The sequence below is a fragment of the Phoenix dactylifera genome, chromosome 10 (assembly GCF_051530095.1).
Source record: "Phoenix dactylifera cultivar Ajwa chromosome 10, Ajwa_hap1_PhDact_Kaust_v1.1, whole genome shotgun sequence".
In the NCBI taxonomy this organism is placed as follows: Eukaryota; Viridiplantae; Streptophyta; class Magnoliopsida; order Arecales; family Arecaceae; genus Phoenix; species Phoenix dactylifera.
The window spans coordinates 24,824,876-24,848,977 of NC_143199.1; the positions used below are offsets into that span (position 1 = coordinate 24,824,876).

General features: G+C 45.3%; 3 protein-coding genes and 1 long non-coding RNA gene across 4 annotated transcripts; 2 read left to right on the forward strand and 2 right to left on the reverse strand.

Annotated features, from left to right (window-relative positions):
* Positions 1-797: 797 nt before the first annotated feature.
* On the reverse strand, positions 798-3,695 carry LOC148702324 (uncharacterized). Its single transcript, XR_015969231.2, has 3 exons — positions 3,364-3,695; positions 2,704-2,734; positions 798-1,657 (listed from the first exon to the last, which is right to left on the reverse strand). It is a non-coding gene; the product is annotated as an uncharacterized LOC148702324 (long non-coding RNA).
* A 314-nt stretch (positions 3,696-4,009) lies between these two features.
* On the forward strand, positions 4,010-7,094 carry LOC120108474 (flavanone 3-dioxygenase F3H1-like). Its single transcript, XM_039122075.3, has 3 exons — positions 4,010-4,712; positions 5,508-5,936; positions 6,638-7,094. The coding sequence occupies exons 1-3, from the start codon at positions 4,332-4,334 to the stop codon at positions 6,947-6,949; spliced, it is 1,122 nt and encodes a 373-aa protein (XP_038978003.1). The 5' UTR covers positions 4,010-4,331; the 3' UTR covers positions 6,950-7,094.
* A 1,344-nt stretch (positions 7,095-8,438) lies between these two features.
* On the reverse strand, positions 8,439-12,146 carry LOC120108473 (large ribosomal subunit protein uL2-like). The gene is made up of 2 exons (XM_039122072.3): positions 11,615-12,146; positions 8,439-8,996 (listed from the first exon to the last, which is right to left on the reverse strand). The coding sequence occupies exons 1-2, from the start codon at positions 12,052-12,054 to the stop codon at positions 8,651-8,653; spliced, it is 786 nt and encodes a 261-aa protein (XP_038978000.1). The 5' UTR covers positions 12,055-12,146; the 3' UTR covers positions 8,439-8,650.
* A 6,031-nt stretch (positions 12,147-18,177) lies between these two features.
* Positions 18,178-18,717, forward strand: LOC149752742 (uncharacterized). The gene has a single exon (XM_089925716.1). The coding sequence runs from the start codon at positions 18,178-18,180 to the stop codon at positions 18,715-18,717; it is 540 nt and encodes a 179-aa protein (XP_089781842.1).
* The last annotated feature ends 5,385 nt before the right edge of the window (positions 18,718-24,102 follow it).

The following is a 24,102-nucleotide window of genomic DNA, read 5'->3' on the forward strand; positions in this document are numbered from 1 at the left end:
GGAAGCTGAGTATAGGGCCTTAGCAACAGCAGCAGCAGAGTCCATGTGGCTGCTATCTCTATTCCAAGAACTGAAGTTCTCATTATCACAACCACCTATACTCTTGTGTGATAATTTGGGAGCAACACAGCTAAGCTTTAATCCTGTCCAGCATTCAAGGATGAAACACATCCAAATAGACATTTATTTTGTGCGAGATTTGGTTGAGAAAAAAATTATTAATGTTCGGTATGTGCACACCAATGACCAGCTCGCATATTTACTCGCCAAGCCGCTTTCGAGACAAAGGACAGATTATCTAAGAGACAAGATCGGCCTATCCGATGGTAGCCCGTTCTTGCGGGGGCGTATCAAGGAAAATGAAGAAAACAAGCAAGTGACAACTCAAGTCCAGCTACCGCAATAAACACTGCTAGATTTTTTGTGCCTCCTATGCTTCTAGGATTAATCAAGCAAGTGACAACTCAAGTCCAGCTACCGCAATAAACACTGCCAGATTTTTTGTGCCTCCGATGATTCTAGGATCAGTCAAACAAGTGACAACTCAAGTCCAGCTACCGCAATAAACACTGTCAGATTTTTTGTGCCTCCGATGATTCTAGGATCAATCAAGCAAGTGACAACTCAAGTCCAGCTACCGCAATAAACACTGCCAGATTTTTGTGGCTCCCATGATTCTAGGATCAGTTTTTTATTTTTGTAAATATTATCATTTATTGTATTGTAAATTTTCTTTTCAGTTACATATTTTATACGCCTAAAATTATGCTTCTTTGATTGTATAAATATACAAAGTATGAATAGAAATTATTTGTGAGTTCAAAATTCAAAACCATAGCAGTGTGCCTTCTCTTTACAAGGAATAATACAATATTATAAACTATATTTCAAGAACAGCTAACATCAAACATGAAAGATGCAATACTGCTAAAGCATATAATGTATCGTTTGGTTTAATCTGCATCAATCTTCATCAGCAAGGCCTTGCCATGAAAAATAAATGTAGAGGTTGCTGAAGCAAAACAAATAGATTTACTCTGAACTGCATTCCTATACTCATTCATAGCTGCTCTTGCACAGGGCTTTCATTTGAGCACAATTCTACAGGTTGATCAACAAATGACTGGATGCATCACTCTAATGATGGTAGGATGGGATCAGGAGTTCATGACCATGACCATTCTGCTTGCAGACTCCAATAAAGGGCCTGTAACCTTAGAAGTTTGATAGAATTGCTGTCTAGTGTACAAGCAAACAATTGAATAAATTGAAAGTTTCTTTAAAACCAACAGTAAACTACATAACAAATGGATACACAAGATTTTCTTGCTTTCTTCAGTCAAAAAAAATAAAGATTTTCATGCTTTCGACCGATCGTCCCCAATGACATGATGCAGTCTTAAAGTGACAATGAGCAGTCTGTAAGAAAACCATTAAAAATGAAATAAATTTAATATAAAGAAAACCTCAAATCACAGCTTCAAAGCTACCCAATTTGATTCCAAGAACAAAATTTGAGGTGTATACTAGCAAAATCAATGAGGACATCCTCTTCCTGCCTCCTATCCACTTGCCTCCAAACAATCCATTACTTTCATTCCCTAATCTGACTACCTGCTAGCGTCTCGTAAAATAGCAACTTGCCTTGAATTTCATTCTGCAAATCACGATCGATTGATGGTAGGGGAGGTTTAAGATGTATCATACAAGCAAAATTGCAATGTGTTCTAAGCTGTTTCATGCAAGCAAAATTGAAATTTACAAGAAGGAAAAATTTTCGATACAGTTGCGAAGGTAAAAATAACCAGGATTTAGCTAGAGAAAATCCACCAAACTATATATGGTTTTCCTGGTTCATGCTTATCAGATCCCATCTCATATATGACCACAAGATCTATAATTTTTTTTTCTCCTACATGTTTAAAGTTTCCCATTGCAGCAAGCCCAACAAGGAGAGAGACACTACATCTCTTCTCATTCCTGCTTACAGCCTAGACTAAAAAGAAAATATTCAGCATACATCTGCTTCAGGCCTCTATTCAAAAATGGTGCAAAACGATTCCATATATGAATAATAACACCTTCGAGATGGCAGATCCTAGAAACTTTATTTAGCTGTCTAGATACTCTAAACTGCTAATTTAAATCTTCACACTTAAGATTACTGGGTAAACAATTGGAGAACACAATATTTGAAACAATGACTGTGTGCATATTTTCTTTCCTTTTCTTTAGGTAGGGAGAGGGGTTTTACATTTAATCAAAGTTCAAATAATGGTAATGAAATATTTAAGCCTGTTTGGCATCATTTAAATTCTTATTTTTTTATTTTAAAAAACAAAATTATGCAAATCGAGTCAAAAAAATATATTTGATATTCTCTTTTTATTTTTGCTCATTGAAAGTCACTTTCATTACTTCTAACAAAATTAAAGTAAGAAATCCTTATTTTTAATATTTTTAAAAATAAGAATTTTTTTTTTTTGAACATCACCACCAATACTATCTCCTCAACTACCACTATATCTACCACCACTGCTGCCGCTACCACCATTTGAATCTTGTGTGCACATATTTGTGTATGTATTGATGTATAGTTTACTATTAGCTAATATATTAACTACCTAGAAAGTATTTTCATCAAATTCAATTTTTTCAATTTTGAGAAGATTTCAAGCATGCGAGTATTTGGTTTTGACCAACCTGAGCAAGTCCTTGTAAACATTTTTGCACCCTGAAAAATGTATAAAACAATCAAATTCACAAAAAAGCATATCTCTATTAAAAGGAAAAGAAAACCCTTTATTATGCTAGCAAACATATATATTTGTGTATAAGATAATTTCCAAATAACATATTATAATCTAAAATTGTATGCACTATGATTATTAACTTAAGATAGATTATTAAAACAATACGAACATTATCTGTACACGTTATGTATGATACTTCTATTTCAGCAAAAAAAAAAAAAAGAAAGAATACAAACATCTTCATCGACTATAAAAGTAACAAGCCTTATATTATTGTTTGGAATGTAGAATTTAATATTTATCATTGCAAGAGATCGATACTTTCACCTCTCCACTATCAGAGTATAAATCTAATTAAGGTTGTGTCTTGTGAGATAAAAATTATATGAACTTTATTACCATACGAGCACAAGTCATGAATATCAAATTGTTTATATTTTTTGAAGTCATTAACCATTTCAAGATAGGAAGGAATGATGTTTTACTTGCAAATTCTCTCTACGAAAACCGATTAAAGTTAGAAACAATTTTCTAAGTACCATCTTTTACAAAAAAAAAAAGTCAACATAAAAACAATAAATGGTATTGAGAGGAATAAAGGGACCCGGACCAGCATTTCAACATATCATCTGTTGAAGTCGATCACCACCACCACCATCATTCAAAGTTGTGGAGAGGATAGCATCCAAGGAAGATGCAAAATAAAATACTCACTCTCTCTTACAGCAAGTATAACATTCAAAAGAAGGGACAGTAAAGAAAAATAGAGAGAAAAAGAGGAGCAGAGAGCGGAGTGTTAGAAATTTTTGCCTCAAGTAGATAGGTGGGGAAGGGCGTGTTGGTTATTTGAGGGACTATTTGGATAATTAAGTAGAAAATTCTATAAAATTCGTGAATTGAGCTAGTACATCTTGCAAAATTATAAAATTATAAGCTAAGTTAGGCCGTAGCTTTAGAACAAGCTGACCAAATTTTATATAGAGAAAGAAAAAACTCGGCATTTTTTTTTTATAGTAGCTTCTTTTTACAGTGGGGGATTAGAACTTGAAAGGATTTCCTCTTGAGCCGCCGTTAAAGATCCGGTAAAAAGGGGGTTTTTTTCACGGCCAGGTCCATGGAGGGACGTGGAATCCCATTGCGAGCAAACGGACCAAAATAACGTTGACCATCCGGTGAGAGCGTGCGTCAGGTGTCACACTAAACTCTCTCCACCAAACTTTCTCTTCCCTTCCATCACTCCCCCCTCACTCTGCTCATCACCGTCCATTCTCGTGATCTTAGGTGTGGAAATAGGGCAGGAATGCGAGTGCACACAACTTTAATGACATCAGATCAGTCCCCTCTTCTTCCACGCATGGCGCAGGAAAACCTCACAAATACTATGAGACTGTGTGTGTGAGAAGGAGAGGAAGGTGAGCGAAGGTGGTAGCTGTCACGGGCCAAGAGTGGTAGTTGGAGCTGCCACTCCTATGGACCCAACTTTATAAGCTCACTCCATGGCCACTGGCCTCTTCAGCTACATCCAACTTAGAAGAATTCCACTGTTAGAGAAGAAGAAAGAGATCAGTGATCGAAGAAATGGCACCTGCCACGCCATTCCTTCCGACGGCCACCGACGAGAAGACGCTGCGTCCGAGCTTCATTCGGGACGAGGACGAGAGACCGAAGGTGGCGTACAACCAATTCAGCGACGATATCCCCGTGATATCGTTGGCAGGGATCGACGAGGAGGAGGAAGGGGAAGGTGGTGAGAAGAGAAAGGAGATTTGCCGCAAGATTGTGGCAGCGTGCGAGGACTGGGGGATATTCCAGGTGGTGGATCATGGTGTTGATGCAGAGTTGATCTCCGAGATGACGAGGCTTTCCAAGGAGTTCTTCGCACTGCCGCCGGAGGAAAAACTCCGGTTCGACATGTCCGGCGGCAAGAAGGGTGGATTCATAGTTTCCAGCCATCTCCAGGTATGGCGTTCTTAATTAGAACAGGTGCAACTGCTTTAAGTCTCTCTCAATTCTCAAAAGGAAAAATAGAGGGTAATGTCATGAAAGGCCCTAACATAAATCTCAAAGTCCGCTGATATTCTCTTCATTTTAATGCAGAACTCATTTATTTTAGTGTTTTAATTCATTTTCTTTAAAAAAAAAGTTTGTAATAAACTATATAATTTACTATTGTTTCTTGATGTTGATTATGTTCTGAATGAATCAAATGAATTCTACAGATAGTAAGGAACTGTAATTAGAAAGCCTGACATTTTTTATTAGCCTTCGAGAAGCAGTGAAGCATGCATGGAAAATAAAATATGAACACCATTTTTATCATTTTTGTGTGATTCATGTGTCCACTATGAGTCTCACCTTTCCTCTCCTACAATATTACTTCATGTTATGTTACTGGATGAGGGGATGAATTAACAAGAGCTCAACAACTCATATAATGCCTTTATATTCAAAAAATAATCTTGATCAAATATATGCTTACATTTTATACCTCAGACACCTCCATATTCTCATAGTTGGCTTCGCATTTTGACTGACAAGCATAGAATTAGCATGCCAATGGTAGTATGTGCAAATATCAATTTTGGAAGATATTCATACAAATTTCAATATTTAGGAGAATATCCAAAAAAAAAATCTATAAAAATAATGGCTCCACAAATTAATGATTTAGAGGATTGTATTCAAACAGCATAGAAGAAGAAACTAACATTCTAGTTGTCAAAATTTTTCCCGTTTCTTGAACGATATGTGCAGGGGGAAGCAGTGCAAGACTGGAGAGAAATTGTGACATTCTTCTCATACCCGATTCGGGCTCGGGACTACTCAAGGTGGCCGGACAAGCCGGAAGGGTGGAAATCCACCGTCGAGTCGTATAGCGAGAAGCTGATGAACCTGGCATGCAAGCTTCTGGGAGTATTGTCTGAGGCCATGGGGCTTGACAAGGAGGCACTGACCCAGGCTTGTGTGGACATGGATCAGAAGGTGGTGGTTAACTTCTATCCCAAATGCCCCCAGCCGGACCTCACCCTTGGCCTAAAGAGGCACACAGACCCGGGCACCATCACCCTCCTATTCCAGGACCAAGTAGGTGGCCTCCAGGCTACAAGGGACGGAGGTAAGACATGGATCACCGTTCAGCCAGTGGCAGGTGCATTAGTGGTGAACCTTGGGGACCATGGCCATGTAAGTATCAAATTGTTACTAAATATACAATTTCCTTTAATACATTTTCATGATAATATCGTTTTTAGTAGTGCTAGCATGAATCAAACTCGTGGAAATGCCTTGAAAATATCAAAAAAATGCCCCAAAAAAGTCTTTCTTATAATATCTTGGGTGAATGATATGATCCAAAGTTGGATGCTTTTCATGGATGATATGATAAAATCTTGGTAATTTTTAAAAGCAGGCTTTCCTAGTAATGCAAATATTTTAAAGCAAACTACGTTTTCCCATATGGAACAGAATGGTACGAGACATACTGTACCAATATTGGTTCCATATGTTGAATCGGTCATGTGTCGTACTGTACTGATGCAGTGATAATGTGATATTGGGATCGAGACGGCATATCTTGCTTTGAAATGAACTAATTAGAAGATTACCACCAACAGATACACTACCTTGAGTATGTCATTGTTTAGTTAATGTACGCACCCTTAATGGTACTCAAAAGTATCTGAAAGAAACTAGAGTACATCATAGCCAAGTGAGCTAGTGTGTTGTTTTAGTTTCAAGAAAATTATAAACTATAAACTGTGAAAAATGTGTAGCCATATACATTTCATTCATTGATGAAGTCGGAGCGACCTGTCAAACACTGCTTCCTTAAAACAGCACTTGAATTTTCTTGCTGATTCTAACTGGATGCTTCCCTGAGACAGTATCTGAGTAATGGCCGGTTCAAGAATGCCGACCACCAGGCGGTGGTGAACTCGAACTATGAACGGCTGTCGATCGCGACGTTCCAAAACCCAGCCCCTGAGGCAATTGTGTACCCACTGGCAATCAGGGAGGGAGAGAAGCCAGTGTTGGATGAGCCCATCACGTTCGCTGAGATGTACCGAGGGAAGATGAGCAAGGACCTGGAGCTTGCCAAGCTCAAGAAGATGGCCAAGATGGAGCAGCAGGAGGTGCTGAAGAAGGCCGGAGAGGTCACTGCCCAGCCCAAAGCTCTTAATGAAATCCTAGCTTAATAAATTAGATACAAACGTGTTGTCTTTTTCTCTCTCTATATACCTCTTTGTTTGGCAAATCGAGTGATGCTGTTTGTTTTTTGAGTGATGCTGTTTGTAACCCTTTATCATTTGCAATAAAATATCTAGATGTCAAATTTTAATATATCTGAAAGAGTGGGCTCTCAACCTTTTTTTGGTTGCAGAAATAAGTGTTTCAGAAGACAATATATAGCTTCCAAATCATCCACCCATTGTTTTGGTGCAAAGCTCCACAAATATATGTAAGAAATTGATTCAGAAGGGTTGTGTGTTCTAACTTTGCCCAACATTTTGCCATCAATCGAAATAGACAACTTGATAAGGGAATAAAATCGTATTGCGAAAAGATAAGGAAATAAAAGATAAATAATTGAAAAGAAAGCTTTCCTTCCTGCTTGGTTATATTCTTTTTAGAAATACAATGTTTCCTTGTCTTGTTTATGCTTCTGTGTCCAAGGAAAAGTAGGTTTCTCCCTCCACTAACAACTGTGGCCCTGTGGGCACCTTTCTAAGAGAGTGATCACACTAATGATGAACTTTATTGTATCTATACTCCTCATAGATTGCTGCCATTTAAATAAAGTTCTCACATCAGATGAACTGAGATCATAGCAACATAAATAGAATCCAATTTCATTAGATAAGTTATAGTAACAAGTTTAATTGCTAAAGATGTGATCCGAATCTCTTAAATCAAAGCCAGAAAATAATTCAATGGATCAATCTTAATTGTTGATCAAACACCCATCTGTCACACACTCATCCATGAGAGCTATGGTTTAAGACACAACCTTGAATGATTTCTCTTGGTACTACTGAACCAATTGTGTACGCCCATGCGATTAGGGAGTCAGAGGAGCAAAAGAGACATCATCCAAAAAAAAAACTAACGAAAAAATATTATTTGGATTTCTGAATCTTATATAAATATTTAAGATATTTCCAACATAACACTTTAAGTCCTGATGTCAGACCAAATTCAATCACAAATCTTACGAACCCATGGTTAGCCCTAAATAACTTATAATGTAGCACCTTAGGCTACATAGGATGTGGGCTCAACCCTCTTTGTTAATATTTGCAATGATCTATAACCTGGCCCAAATAGCTAGTTTGAAATTATTATTTAAGTTTCCCAGCTCTACATGAGTATCCAAAATATGTCTCACCATGCGAGACTAGAATCCTTGCATATGAAGTGGACCTACATCAGCATCCAAGTTTTTGCCATCATACAGTTAATATATGACTAAATACATACTCATCCTTGCAAATACCACACTGGTTCTTTTGGAGCTATCCATAAGGCGATCATGTGATATTATTGATTATTTGAAATTGGAGTCTTAGCCTGGTAAGAATATTGGGACTCGAAAAAGTAGAGTATGAAAGGACTCATGCTTGCATTTGTTCAATGAAAAGATTGAATGCTTTGAGCCAAGAAACTCAAATAACACGACTGCACTAATAAAAAGCAAAAGAAACAGCGCATTTCAATTTGACCGAACAGCAATTCCAAATATGATCTACTAACACAAACAACTTGGCCAGAAATCAACAAACTACCAAACAGATTCTTGAATTTAGCTACAAAACATCCAGATGAGTTTCCAATTTACGACAAACAGACGCTCAAGCAAATGAAAGAACAGCAATAAGCACGAGAATATAAGCAACTCTCTAAGCAGCCTTCTCTGATTTGGCAGCAGTTGCAGCAGCCTGTCCTCGAAGCCGTCCTGTCCTTCTCGCAGCAATAAGACCAACCTTCTGTCCAGGGGGGGCATCGCGGCGGACGGTTGATGCATGCCCAATATGCTGGTGGTTTCCTCCTCCATGAGGATGTTCCACAGGGTTCATGGCAACACCACGAACCTTTGGCCAGCAGTTCCTCTTCACACGGAATTTATGATACGCATTCCCAGCCTTGAGGAGGGGCTTCTCAGTTCTACCTCCACCAGCAACCTGTCCAATCATTGCACGACAACCACTTGGCACAACCTTCTTTGAACCAGAAGGAAGCTTGATCCTGCATGAATGAAAGCAGTGCTGTCAAAATCCTAGGTAGCATATCTTTTATGCCCTGGTTGACTACCATTCTACCAGTGATTCATTGTTGCTTCCAATATTTTCAAAATACCCTCCCTAACATTTCCGAATAACCTAACTACTTAAAAGTAACCAGAAGGACTGCAACTGTAATAACTATTTGTGCATGGATATGCGATTAGGAAAGCAAAACTCATGCCATTCATAGAATTTTATATGGAGCTTCCAAAAAATAGGAGGACTAACAATATGGGCAAGCAAGTCCATGAAACGGAAGTAGAAAGGCATTCTGCAAAGTGAATATGAGAATAGTTTGCCATGCAACTTCACAAAAGTATTATATAACCATGATAATCAATTCTTATTCCAAGGATTTGGATCAGTTTTACGAATCCTCATCCACCAATATTTATGGCCATCAAGTCTTTACATTCCATGAAAGCATAGCTTAATAAAATTTAGATATACTTTCAACCAGGCAAAAAAGGATAAGAAAAGTAGACCAGCCTAAAGACAGTGGCATCAATCTTACTAGAAGTAGGATGTATCACCAACTAGTTAAAATTTGACAAGGAAGTTGTACTGGTGTAGAACTATTACCAATACTAACCAAATTAGCATCAATATAACAGGTATCTAGCATCTATTTTTTAATAGTAAGATGAATGATTATGTTAGTTGAGTAGTAGACATTACCACTTACAGAATCTGCATGTCATCTTAAAAACAATCATGGGTTCCAAATTAACAAAAGGCAGCGGAAGTGCTAAGTAGAGGCAATTTTACGTTTGGCATCTCAACACTACAAGTACAAGCATCAGTCATCTACCAAGTTTTTTTAATATGACATCAAATCTAGGCTATTGGTTTTTGTGGCTCGCCATCACACAAGTTTTTCACACTGGTTTCCTGGACGCTAACAGACTTTTCTGTTCACAAATCTCATGGTTTTTGATCCCATAGAATTTGAAAATCAATGGATAGCACGCACTCATAATTTAAATTTATACATTTTTGTGAAGTAACAAACCTAATGATTCTCTACTTCGACTAAAAATTTACCAAAATTACTCCACATATGATTAGAGCTCTAAAGTACCTAGCAATCAGCATTATCACTTGGTTAAGCCACAGCACCTGAGTGAGGCTTGAAAATCTAAAGGAGATCTTCCAGAGGGTATGTGATATTTATAATGCACAATACAGGTGACAAGATGGAGTATTGGTACTTGAGTTCAGTTGGCAGGCTTCTCTTAAAACATATAAAAGACCACAATATACGAATGTCCAGAGCACCAAAATCCTACTGGTGGTTGAAGTATACTGACAAAATACTACAGGAAACTAGAACTTACTGTCATATTCCACCATGCATCCAACATTCAAAATCAAGATGTATCTCGTAATTGTTGGTGTTTGTTCGAGTCTTTTTAATATACACAACTTTCCCACTTCACATTAAAATTATCACCGGGTACATGACTACACTTTTCAGAGGCATATGTATTTCTTAGGGATAAGAACAATTAAATTAAAATCTCTCTGATCTCCTAAAAGTGTTACTATTTACCATTCTGAAGTATGCCATTGCATGCTAGGCAAATGAATAATAGACACTTGAGGTATCTTAATCACATAAATATGGAAAGTAAAGATTTTGTTTCAGAAGCTTTAATAGCCAATAAGCAAAGAATATTCATAAAGGACAAGAGAAAAAATAACAAGAATGCAATGGGGAAAAAGATATTTATTTCTTAAAAGAATCTCCATAAAAAGGGATGCTTCTTCAAATTCCTAAATGATATAAACATGCACGCATTATTTTGTGAACTTGCGAAAATTTAATAAATAAAATCTAAAAGAATTGCAACAGAAAAACAAACAACTGATGCCACTAAATTGCAAGCATAGGGCAAATTGAACTACTTGTTCTATTTCAAAGTTGCTGATAGCCCTTTTCATCAAAAACTTGGAAAAGACGTTTTGAATCTTATCTCGTAGAACTCAACCCAAACCTTCAAGAATTGCATACAGATGTTCAAATTACAAACCGAGAAGACCATGAAATATAATCTGAACTATACATGAAGGGCATCATCTTATATAGCAGCGACTCATGAAATTGTTTCACTTTTCAGTGCTGCATAATCCATGTTTTGCATCATTACCCTTAGACAACACAATCCGCATCTCAACCAAATAACCATCAAGATAACCCCCACAACAGTCGACTAAAAAAATTCGGCTATCCTTCAGGATTTTAATTCTGCATTAAACTACCTCAATTTTTTGTCAAGCAAATACGATCTCATGTAATAATTAGTAATCAGTTATGCCCAACACCATACACTATAACTAACATCCCCAACATGAGACCATATGCACGAGATTAATCACAAATCACAAATCACAAAACATCAAAAGAAGCAGAACCAGAGGACAATGAAGCTATGATGTGACAAAGAAACCAATTTTTCCCGCTCAAACAAGCAGATTACGGGTTCAGATCAGGGGAAAAACCAAAAAGATCATAACTTTTGATCCCAGGAAGAGATCAGATCGCATCCAAAAACCCTATATTGGGGCTAAGTAATGGACCTGGTGGTGCCGTTGTCGGGGTTGTGGCTGATGACGATAGCGTAGTCGCCGGAGGCGCGGGCGAGAACTCCACGGTCGCCGACGTGGTGCTCGACGTTGCACACAACGGCACCCTCGGGGATAGAGCGAAGCGGCAGCACGTTTCCGACCATGAGGGAAGCCTTGCGGCCGCAGTAGACAAACTGACCGGTGTAAATGCCCTCGGCGGCGATGAAGAGCTCCTTCTGGTGCTTGTAGCGGAAGGGGTGTCGGAAGGTGACGCGGGCGAGCGGGGCGCCGCGGCCGGGGTCGTGGATGATGTCGGTGACAACGCCCTTGATGTAGCCGTTGCGCTCGCCGTAGTCGAGGCTCCGGAAGCGGGCCGGGCCCTTACGGTGGTGGGTGTGGGAGCGAAAGACCGAGCCGGCTCCCTTCCTCTGGGCACGGATCACGCGTCCCATGGCGGCGGCGGAGAGCGGCGGCGAGGAGGAGGAAGGGGCACGGAGCCACGGAGCGAGGGTTTGGGGCTTTCAAGAGGGTATTTATCGGGTGGGGAGTGGTTGAAGAAACGAGGCTTTTTGGTTTGCCCTAGAATGAGCGATGGTGGAGCATCGTGATTCGTGTTGATCTCAGAACATTTGATATTACTATCAGGACCATTGGACTAATGGCGGGCATATTGGAGGTAGAGAAAAGGGATGGCAATGGGTCAGATACCTATTCCATTATGCTTGTCTTGGGGCAGGGCAAGGTGGATAGAATGGACGAATCAGACTGAATAAAGTTATAAAAATTAAATTTTTATATATAATTTTTTATTTTAAAAAATAAATATTTGTAAAAAGTTATATATCCATATCATATTCGGAATGAATTTTACCATTATTAATATCCATTTTGGACCAGTCATATGTCAAATAAATTCTTCATTATTCGAGTCAATCAGGTCGAGTACCATCTCTATCAGAAAACACCAAGGTCTCATATTATTTTTGTATAGATTTTTTGAAAAAAATACAAAAAAATCTTTAGTGAAATTCTTTATTGGGCTTTTTGCATAAATACATTTCTAAATATCGAATTTTGCATGAATACCCTCTCAAAATTGATATTTGCATGTGTACCCTCATAAAACACTTGTTTTACTATTCTACCTTTTTATATTTGTTTTTGCATTTGTACTTATGTCATCTAATGTCATTAAAAAATTAACGATTTCAAATTAAACTGACTAAAATATCCTTAATGGGTAAATGTGCAATAAAAAATATTTATTAGACGATCGCGATAGAGGAAAAAAAAATAATTTCAAAATATTATTTTATTTTTAATTAAAATAAATATGATTTTTATTAACAGTATTAGAATAACCGTTATATTAGGGGCATTTGTGCAAAAATAGTATTTTATGAAGATACAGAAATAAATATAAATTTTAAGAGATTATTCACACAAATTTGAGTTTTTAGAAGAATATTTAAAAACCAATATTTGCTTTGCCTCAGGATGTTTATAAAGCTTCTAATAGGGTTGGGAATATTAAGCATGTAGAAATATTTAGCTAAAATAAATAAAGAAGAAGAAGAAGAAAGAAATGCATATCTTCATGTTCAATATAGCACAAAGTTAGCTAATCCACCTCCATGAATGAGATGGCTAAGCTGAAACATAGTCATGTATTCATAAAAATAATATTTTTTTCAAATAGAAGTAGTGTTGGGAGGAAAAAGTGTCGCCACGCTTTGGTAAGCAGACCCCTCCGAGCAGAGGCCGACCGAGCAGACCCCTCCGAGCAGGGGCCACCCGAGCGGACCTCCGGCTTGGCAATACTCAGATAGTCTAACCAACCCGAGGACGCCTGAGTTACACACTGAGATTACGTCCTTCCGCGGCACGGTCGAAAGATTACGTTTCGTCTTCGCCGACAATTAATGTGTATGGATCGTGCAGACACCCGGTTCACTCAACAATCAAAGCGCATGGCCCCTGCAGGCCCTCGGCTTACTCAACAATTAAAGCGTATGGCTTCCGTCGCCTACGGACATCGAGTCTCCCACGGCAAATCCGCATGCCTACAAATGATGGCATGACTCTACGACGACTTGAGCTTCGGCCTAATCTCCTACAGTAACAGCATTGATTTACACGATCAGGCATTAATGCACTATTGTACGACAAGCCATTTGCTCTGTCACATCACAGGTAACCCGGCCCCCCTATAAAAGGGGAACTCCTCCATTTTAGTAGGGGATCGGACTTTTCGGCCCTCTCTCTCTCTCTTGATCTCTCTCTTCCCCCATATTGATCCCTCACTGACTTAAGCATCGGAGGGCCGGCGCCGGACAGCCCGGCCACTTGCTTCTTGCAGGTCTCCAGGAGGACGCCACCCGCCACTCAGGCAGCGGAGCTCCTCCCTCCCAGCCGACGGTCGCCTCCGGGTCCAATTTCCAGCAACAATTGGCGCTAGAGGAAGGGATCGAGTCGCGACCATGAAGCTGAGAAGCAAGGGAGCTTCTAATGCCTCCCGACGTCCTCCACCTAGCCCCGGACACTCTGTCCAGAACTCGCCACCTCCGGCCGATTCGACTCCCCAAGTTCGGCCGGAGCAGTTTGATGCCCTGGTGCAGCAGGTTCAGGCCTTGGCCGCTGCTGTCCAAGGCCTGCAACCTAGGGGCATCCCGACGGCACCACTCCCTCCGGCCCCAATTCAGCCGGTGCCTCCTGTAAGCGACACTGCCCCTCCCAGGCCAAGATCCCTGTGCTCAGGTTTCCCCCTGGAGGAAACATCCGGTGAGAGGTCCTGGTGACTGGCCACAACCGTCGGAAGCCGAATCAGTCCCAGGGCAACCTGCACCGGAGCGGACCGCTGCGGCAGTCCCCCATTGCGATGAGCTCGACAAGAAAGTCGAGAAGCTGGAGCGCCAGATTGAGGCGCTCCACGGTAGGAAGTCGGGACGCGATGGTGACTTCGAGTTCACCACAAGGTCCCCCTTCTTCCGGCAAATTGAAGATGAGCCGATCCCGCCAAGATTCAAGATGCCCCAGGTGGAGCCTTACAACGGCAGGACCGACCCCCTTGACCACCTAGAAAGCTATCGGGCCTTAATGGCCCTGCAGGGAGCCTCGGAGGCCATGCTTTGCAAAGCCTTCCCAGCAACACTCCGAGGGGCAGCCCGGCTTTGGTTTACCGGGCTGAAGCCTAGCACCGTCTCCTCCTTCGAACAGCTCGGCAGGCAATTCGCCAGCAACTTTGCTGCCAGCCGACCCCAGCGGCGGACCTCGGACTCCCTCCTCGATATAAAACAAAAGGAGGGAGAGTCCCTCAGGGAATATTTGGACCGATCACCGCCGCAACATGGGAAGTCCGGGAGCTTGACCAGTCAATCGCCATGTCAGCACTGAAGACTGGGGCCCGGTCTTATAGATTCCTCTTCTCCATCGAGAATCGCCATGTCAGCACTTTGTACTTTGACGCCTATTCTAGAATGGGGATGGAACAAAAGCAATTGCGAAGGATGAACGCCCCGTTGGTCGGATTTACTGGAGACTCAGTCCCAGTAGAGGGCGAGGTCGATCTCCTGGTCACGGTCGGGCTCGTCCCCCGAGAAAGTACCGTGAGGATGGGTTTTCTCGTGGTGCGCCTGCCCTCGGCTTATAATGCCATCCTCGGACGACCAGGGCTCAACGCTCTTCGAGCCGTGGTCTCAACCCGCCACCTGCTTATGCGATTCCCCACCAGCCAAGGAGTCGGCGAAGTCCGTGGGGATCAGGCGGTAGCAAGACGGTGCTACATGGCAACCCATGAGGCGAAGCAACCGGCCAAGGTGTCGGTTCCGACAACAGACAAGCTCTCGGCCGAAACCTTAGAGGCACGGGTCGGCCCTCAGAAGAATCGGGTAGAGCCCGGTGAGCTACTAATTCAAGTTTCCTTACGAGAAAATTTTCCCGAGCTAACCGTGCAGGTCGGCTCCGGCTTTGATGCTCGCGAGAGAGATCGCCTCATCAGCTTCCTGCGGAACAACATGGACGTCTTCGCCTGGTTGCCCGCAGATATGTCAGGGATAGATCCGGAGGTCGCAGTCCACCGACTCCAAGTGAAGCCCTGCAAACCCGTGCGGCAAAAGAAGCGAAATGCCGCCCCAGAGCGACAACAAGCAGTAGCTGAGGAAGTCGATAAACTCCTCAAGGCCTGCTTCATCCGGAAGATATCCTATCCAGAGTGGCTCGCCAATGTGGTCCTCGTCAAAAAGGCCAGCGGGAAATGGCGCATGTGCGTGGACTACACCGACCTGAACAAGGCCTGCCCAAAGGACAGCTTTCCACTTTCCAGCATCGATCAGCTCGTAGACTCCACCTCGGAACACGAGCTGTTGACATTTATGGACGCCTTCTCCGGATACAACCAGATCCGGATGGCGGTGAAGGATGAGGAAAAGACGGCCTTCATCACCGACGGGGGTACCTATTGCTACAAAGTAATGCTTTTCGGCTTAAAGAATGCTGAAGCAACTTATCAGAGGCTAGTCAGCCGGATCTTCAAAGACCAAATAGGCCAAAATATGGATGTCTATGTTGATGACATGTTGGTAAAAAGCAAAATGGCGCAAGATCATGTGACCGACCTCAGTGAAGCATTCTCCACACTCCAAAGGTACCGAATGAAGCTCAATCCGGCCAAATGTGCGTTCAAAGTCACCTCGGGCAAGTTTCTTGGCTTCGTAATTACACAGCGGAGAATCGAGGCCAATCCTGAGAAGATCCGAGCGCTCCAAGAGATGACGCCCCCAAGGACAGTCAAGGAAGTGCAACGGCTTACAGGCTGAGTTGCAGCTCTCGGAAGATTCGTCTTCCGATCAGCCGAGCGCTGCCTTCCGTTCTTTGCGGCCCTCAAGAAGCCAAAAGACTTTTTATGATCGGCCGAGTGTCAGCAAGCCTTCGAGGAGCTTAAGTGTCTTCTTGCCTCTCCTCCGCTGCTCACGAAGCCTCAGCAGGGTAAGCTCCTCTACTTATACTTAGCTGTTTCTCCTGTAGCAGTGAGCTCGGTCCTGGTTCGGGAGGAGAGCAAGCTCCAAAAGCCAGTATATTACACTAGCCGGGTCTTGAGGGATGCTGAGACCCGATACTCCAAGTTGGAAAAGACCGCCTTTGCTCTGGTCGTCTCAGCTCGAAGGCTCCGGCCCTATTTTCAAGCTCACACGGTGGCCGTGTTGACCGACCAACCGATAAAGCAGATCCTGCAACGATCAGATCGTGCCGGTCGAGTTACAAAGTGGGCTGTCGAGCTCGGAGAGTTCGACCTCGAGTATCGACCCAGGCCGGCGATCAAGGCGCAGGCGCTCGCCGACTTTATAGTCGAGTGCACTGTGCCGGATGAGCCCGAGCCAGTGCCAATGGAGCAAACCCCGAGCTCGACGTGGACTCTGCAAGTCGACGGTTCTTCCAACTCGGGGGGTAGTGAAGCGGGTCTCATCCTCACCAGTCCAGATGGGATGGTTGTCGAGCAAGCTCTACGCTTTGAGTTCCCCGTCTCTAACAACGCGGCGGAATACGAAGCACTCATCGCCGGGCTCAAGCTGGCTAGGGAGCTAGGAGTGAGGAACCTAAGGGTCTTCAGCGATTCCCAGCTGGTCGTGAACCAAATCTCGGGTGATTTCGAGGCCAGAGAGCCCACGATGCAGGAGTATCTTTGAAAAGTGCGGGATCTCACTTCGACTCTGAGCTCCTTCCACATCCAACACATTGCCAGGTTGGAGAACCTCAGAGCAGATCAACTATCAAAGTTGGCGTCCTCTCGCATGAGCGAGCTTCCCAAAGCAGCAGCGCTGGAGTACCTCCAAAGACCCAGCACGGAGGAGCCCGAGCCAGCCCTTTGCATTGAAGTTGAGCCGAGCTGGATGGACGAGCTCATTAGCTACTTGCGAGATGAGGTCCTCCCCAGTGATGAATGCGAGGCTCGCCGAGTCAGGCGCTTGGCCGCTCGGTACATATTATACGAAGGCAAGCTTTATCGGAGGTCTTTTACCTCTCCCCTCCTCAGGTGCCTCCACTCGACAGAGGCGGATTATGCAATGCGTGAAGTCCACGAGGAGATTTGTGGAAACCATCTGAGGGGACGAGCATTAGCACACAAGATTTTGCGCCAAGGATACTACTGGCCGACACTCCAGAAGGATACCCTCGACTTCGTCCGAAGATGCGACCGATGCCAGAGAAACGCCAATGTCCAACGCCGGCCCTCGGCCCCGTTGACCTCGATCAGCTCCCCTTGGCCATTCGCCCCATGGGGGATTGACATCTTGGGACCATTCCCTCTGGCAACCGAGCAAAGAAAATTTCTAGTCGTCTCCATTGACTATTTCACTAAATGGGTGGAAGCCGAGCCAGTTGCCCAAATCACCGAGCAGAAGATACGTGACTTCGTCTGGAAGTCAATAATTTGTAGATTCGGTCTCCCCCGCATCCTCATATCAGACAACGGTCGCCAGTTCGACAACGCCCGTTTCCGAGAGTTCTGCTCCGAGCTTGGCATCGATCACCGCTTCACCTCGGTCGCGCATCCTCATACGAACAAAAAAACCGAGGTAATGAATCGTACTATTTTGCAGGGGCTCAAGACCAAGCTCGACCAGTCCAAGGGACAGTGGGTCGAAGACCTGTACAACGTCCTGTGGGCTTATCGGACCACGTTCCGCGTACCCACCGGCGAAACTCCTTTCAACCTGACGTATGGGACAGAAGCCGTCATCCCGCTGGAGATCGGACTCCCTTCTCCAAGGGTAGAGCATTTTGACGCCAGCTCCAGCTCCTCACAGCTTAGAAATAACCTAGATCTAATCGAGGAGACAAGAGAAGCCGCCCGAGTTCGCATGGCGAGGTACCAACAAAGGACGGCGCAATACTACAACGCCAAAGTCAAAGTTAAATCCTTCAAAGTGGGGGACCTCGTCCTCAGAAGGGCAGAAGCCTCCCAACCGACCGAGCAAGGGAAGCTGGCCCCGAACTGGGAGGGGCCCTACCAGATCGCACGCGTCCAGCGACCCGGGGCGTACAAGCTGAAATCTCTCGACGGGACCTCCATTCCACGAAGCTGGAGTTCCGAAAATCTCTGGGTGTACTACCAATAGAACCCCGACGGGTCCTCCGTTTCAATCATAAATCTCACCTCTCTACGATGACTTATTCGCAATCGCTTAATTGTGCTAAATTTCTCCTGGTATCTAAATGCTTTGATTCCCAGACGACCCGGCTCGGCTTGGATACGACAAGAACCGAGCACAATTGGACGCCTTGGCGAAAAACTCGGAACGCTGATATCGAGCTCGGCTCGATCTCCATCGACCATCGAGCTCGGCTCGATCTCCATCGACCATCGATCTCGGCTCGATCCCCATCGACCATCGAGCTCGGCTCGATCCCCATCGACCATCGAGCTCGGCTCGATCTCCATCTGTCGAGCTCGGCTCGATCTCCATCAAATACCTCGACTACGGTCGGAATGCCCCGATACTTCGGGATGATGGAGGAGTACCCTCGCGGTCTCTCCGAAAATAAATGTTCGTGGTCATCCAAAAGTTTGAGATGCGGCCCTCTATCGAGCTCGGCTCGATCTCCATCTGTCGAGCTCGGCTCGATCTCTATCGACCATCGAGCTCGGCCCGATCTCCACCAGCTATCGAGCTCGGCTCGATCTCCACCAGCTATTGAGCTCGGCTCGATCTCCACCAGTTATCGAGCTCGGCTCGATCTCCATCCATCAAGCTCGGCTCGATCCTCACCGACCATCGATGCTTGGTTCCGATGTCAGACCTAGATCGAGATCTGGACGCCTTGAAGCCATCGGCAGCTTCATGTACGAGCTCAAAGGGCTACGACCCCATGCTTCGGATTAAGCTCGGGGCCGTCCTCCACAACAACAGTTCGCGGCACGGGGCATATAGCCCCGAGAAGGTACGTTCTGATTGGCGCCTATGTCTTGTTCGATACGCACGTCCCATTCATTTTTACGTTGGATACTTTTAATAAAAAGTACCCCGGCCAATACCGGGGTCCTCCGCCGAGCCGATTACGAACTAAAATCTGGTTGAACACGCCTACTTGAACCCTAGGTCGGTTTTTCGACCGCTCGGTGAAATTTAATCCCGAGCTCGGAGGTTCAACGATTTGAGCTACAAGCTAGCTACCTAATACGATGATTAGAGCACGGTGCCCCGCAGCTGGGACCCCGAGCTCTACGGCCGCGAAACTGCGACTCAAATCTAAGAGCTTAACAAGCTCGGGCATTCTTTCGGTCTAAAGTGCCTTAGCAGCTCGGGAATCCGAGCGGCAAAGCCTTAAAGAAACATTAGCCAAAAAATGAACTAGAATTGGAAGAACGAAAGTTAAAGAATATTTTCATTCAAAAGCCCAAGGGCCAAGTACAAAATTAAGTCTCGGCCGTGCGGTAGACACGGGCCGACCTCTTGTTACAAAAGGAAAAGAAAAAGTACAAAGTTAAGAGGCGGCTGCCGCAGCATCACCAGCCGAGATCTCCCCGGGCTCGATTTCAACGCCCTCGGCTTCGGCCCCTTCGGCAGTAGCCCCGGGCTCTTCGCCTTCAGTGCCCCCAGGCGTGATCTCGGGAGTGGCTCCCCGACCAGCCCCTTCCAAGGAGGCCTCCGGAGCTGCCTCTCCGGTCGCCTCGACTGGCTCCGCCATGAGGCCCTCGACTCCAGCTCCAGGCTGAAGTAGATTGAGATCAAAATTGGGGCAGAGCCGGCGCAGTTGATTATGGAAGTCGTTGAACCCTTGAATAAGGTCGTTCACGGCTTCCTCCTCGAGCAGCTCCTGAAACTCTTCCGATTCTCGGAAGAGCTGAACGGCATTCTGAGCTCGCTCCTGGGCCTCCTTTTCCCGGGCTCCGAGCTGAGCTTGGAGCTCCTCGGCCTTGAGCTCTGCACCCTTTATTGCCTGCTCGCGGACGACGAGCAGGGACCGCGCCTCGGCTAGGCGAGCCTCGGCGGCCCGCAACTCTGATCTAGTCAGAGCGTGGGCGGCCTTCTCCTCATCAAGCGCCATCGACAGGAGCTTGACTTCGTCTTCGGTGGCGCCCACTCTGAGCAAGAGCTCCTTCTTATGGAGCTCGAGCTCCGCCGCCTTCTTTTCGGCCTCCTCCTGTGCTCGCAAGCACCGACGAGCCCGTTCCTTGTAGTCCGCGCCGAGAGAGATCAAAGTCTCGATCTCATGGAGATGCTGCAAGCAAGACAAAAATTAGGCCGAGGATGGACGAAAAAGTTAAAAGCGCAAGGAATCACTATAAACGAAACTTACCCGAACTGCGGAAAAGCGGGCCGAGTCCAAAAACTGATTTAGGCTCATAGCCTGAATCTTCGCCTTGTCGGCTGGGAGAGAGCGCGATGCGGAAAATTTGCCCGCGCCTTTTCGATGTTTTCAAGGGCTGATTCGCCCTCGGACAGTGTCCCTCCACGACGTAGGACCGCCTCTCTTGGTCCTCCGACGGGTCGGGAAGGCCGGACCCTGTCGCCTCTGGCCTTGCAGCCCCTTGGCTGCTACCCGGCTCGGATGCCGGGCCTGCGGGTCGGACGGGAGGCCGACCAGGGACCTGAGAGATTGGCGCCGGGCACGCTAGCGCCATAGTCGCCCCTCCCGAGCCTCCGGGCTCGGAGCTCGGACCTCCCCTCCTAGCAGCTTCGGAGGGGTCGACTCGAGGAGCAGAGACCTTTGCTGCTTTCTTCTTTGGCTCGAGCGGCTCTCCTCCGAGCTCTGCAGCTCTCTTCCGGAACCGAGCATACAGAACTTCGCTTTTGGTTACCATTTTCGCGATGTCTGCAAGGATGAGCAGGATAAGAAACGCAAAATGTTAAAAAAAAAAGGCGGGGGGCCTTCCTACTGTTACCCTTACCCTGAGGACGCGCCGAGCTCAGGCCTACATTCACCAAAGCGTCCTCGCTTATGAGGCCGCTTAGGAGAATACCGTCCCCAAGGCTGCGAACGGCGTCAAGGATCCCCTGCTCGCGCGTAGAAAGCTTAGGGATTTTGTTGATAGCCCTGAGTCGGCTCGGCCTCCACCTAGGGTCAAACCCCCACGTTCGCTCGGAACCTAAAAAGGAAAATTTCTTCTTCCAGTCGTGAATGGACGACGGAGCGCCCTGGAAGAGTGGCCGACTCGCCCGAAGGGCGACATAGAGCCACTCTCCGTCTCCCGGGTTCGACTTCAACATAAAAAGTCGCCGAAAAATATTCACGGAGGTTGGAATCCCGTACGCCAGGCACAGCGACAGGAACCCGACGATCGTCCTCCATGCGTTCGGAACGAGTTGCGCCGGGACCAGCTGGTACTCCGCAAGCAACTCGTTCACGAACCCATGGAAGGGAAACCGTAGGCCGGCCTAGAGTGCCTCTAGGTACACTCCGATCCGGCCTACTGGGGGGTTCGTTACTCGATCCCCCAATCCAGCGGGTTCCAAACGGAACCCGCCGAGGAAATAACCACTCCTCGACCATCTCGACTTCAACCTCACTCATGGCGAACCCGATTTCATTCGGACTGGGATCCATTGGAAAAGAAAAGAGGAAGAAGAAAGAAGAAAGGGGACTTCGAACGAACGAAAAAGACCTGTGGGAGGTTCGCCGGAGATCGGTTACTTCGGACTGAGAAGGAAATGGGAAGAAGATGAAGGCAATAGGAGGAGACGACCAAGAAGGATATATATATATAAACCCCTCTGACGGCCCAGATCTGCGAAGCGGAGCGCTGCTCTCCGCTCAGATCGTGACGCGCGTCAACCCTAAAATTTAAAGGCGCCGCATTTAATCCGAATCGACACTTCGAATACGGAAGCGTCGCGTCGAATCGTGTGGTCTCATCATGAGCCCACGACGCGAGGACGCCTCGAAAAACGAAAAGAGAGATGATAAAACATCTCTGGAGAAAGAAATGCTGCCTATTAAAAGCGTCTTGAAACGCGCGGTAATTCAAAATCCCCTAAACCACATTAACACCACCAAAACTACTTCCCGCGCTCGAACTTCCGAGTGGCTCGAGCTCGGAAGTCGGGGGATAGTGTTGGGGGAAAAAAGTGTTGCAACGCTTTTAAGCAGACCCCTCCGAGCAGGGGCCGACCGAGCAGACCCCTCCGAGCAGGGGCCACCCGAGCGGACCTCCGGCTTGGCGATACTCAGATAGTCTAACCAACCCGAGGACGCCTGAGTTACACACTGAGATTACGTCCTCCCGCGGCACGGTCGAAAGATTACGTTTCATCTTCGCCAACAATTAATGTGTATGGGTCGTGCAGACACCCGGTTCACTCAACAATCAAAGCGCATGGCCCCTGCAGGCCCTCGGCTTACTCAACAATTAAAGCGTATGGCTTCCGTCGCCTACGGACATCGAGTCTCCCACGGCAAATCTGCATGTCTACAAATGATGGCATGACTCCACGACGACTTGAGCTTCGGCCTAATCTCCTACAGTAACAGCATTGATTTACACGATAGGGCATTAATGCACAATTGTACTACAAGCCATTTGCTCTGTCACATCACAGGTAACCCGGCCCCCCTATAAAAGGGGAACTCCTCCATTTTAGTAGGGGATCGGACTTTCCGGCCCTCTCTCTCTCTCTCGATCTCTCTCTTCCTCCATATTGATCCCTCACTGACTTAAGTATCGGAGGGCCGGCGCCGGACAGCCCGGCCACCGGCTTCTTGTAGGTCTCCAGAAGGACGTCACCCGCCGACGAACCGCCACCCGCCACTCAAGCAGCGAAGCTCCTCCCTCCTAGCCGACGGTCGCCCCCGGGTCCAATTTCCAGCAACAGAAGTAATTTGGAAAAGAATTAAAAAAATGGTCGTGAACCAAAAAGATTATTTTAGCAAAAAAAAAAAAATAAAAAAAACAAAAAGTTACCGACCCTCCATGAATTACCCTTTGGGGACTTTGGGTAGTTGCATCCCTCTCCAACTCTCTCTCCCTTCTCCCAAAGATGGTTGCTAGCGATCTAGAAATCTTTTTTTCTCCTCCGAGAGAGAGAAAGATAGAGATTAGTTAACAGGAATTGTGTTATATAAGCTGAATTGTGTTTACACAAACACATGACACAACCGAGGCATTACCTTGGGCTTGTTATGAGAAAAGGGGGGAAAAATCAAAAATAGAGTTTACCTGAAAATTAGTAGTAGAAGTGGAAATAATGCATTATAGAAACAATATTAATATGTTCAACAAAGCAAAGAATCACCAAAGACCTCTGCCGAAACCCAGAAATTAGATCTTATCTAAAAGTCATAAAATTAAACAATGAACCCACCTAACATTCCCTTAGGTCTCCTGAGAACCCTCGCTTATGTCCCAAATTTGTGCCCCTCTAAATTTGAGATTCTTCCTACTATTCTTTTTTTTTTTTTTTTTGATACAATGGCTGCTGCAACCAGCAAAATTAAAAATAAGAAGATAACTCAACACCGAGAAACGACCTTCTGGTCCGTCCAGAGGACCTCTCCTAAATGCT

Coding starts and splice junctions, on each gene's coding strand:
- LOC120108474 (XM_039122075.3), top strand. CDS start 4,332: ATGGCACCTGCCACGCCATTCCTTCCGACGGCCACCGACGAGAAGACG. Junction 4,713..5,507: donor TAGTTTCCAGCCATCTCCAG/GTATGGCGTTCT, acceptor CGATATGTGCAG/GGGGAAGCAGTGCAAGACTG. Junction 5,937..6,637: donor ACCTTGGGGACCATGGCCAT/GTAAGTATCAAA, acceptor TCCCTGAGACAG/TATCTGAGTAATGGCCGGTT.
- LOC120108473 (XM_039122072.3), bottom strand. CDS start 12,054: ATGGGACGCGTGATCCGTGCCCAGAGGAAGGGAGCCGGCTCGGTCTTT. Junction 8,997..11,614: donor CCCGACAACGGCACCACCAG/GTCCATTACTTA, acceptor TCATTCATGCAG/GATCAAGCTTCCTTCTGGTT.
- LOC149752742 (XM_089925716.1), top strand. CDS start 18,178: ATGAATCGTACTATTTTGCAGGGGCTCAAGACCAAGCTCGACCAGTCC.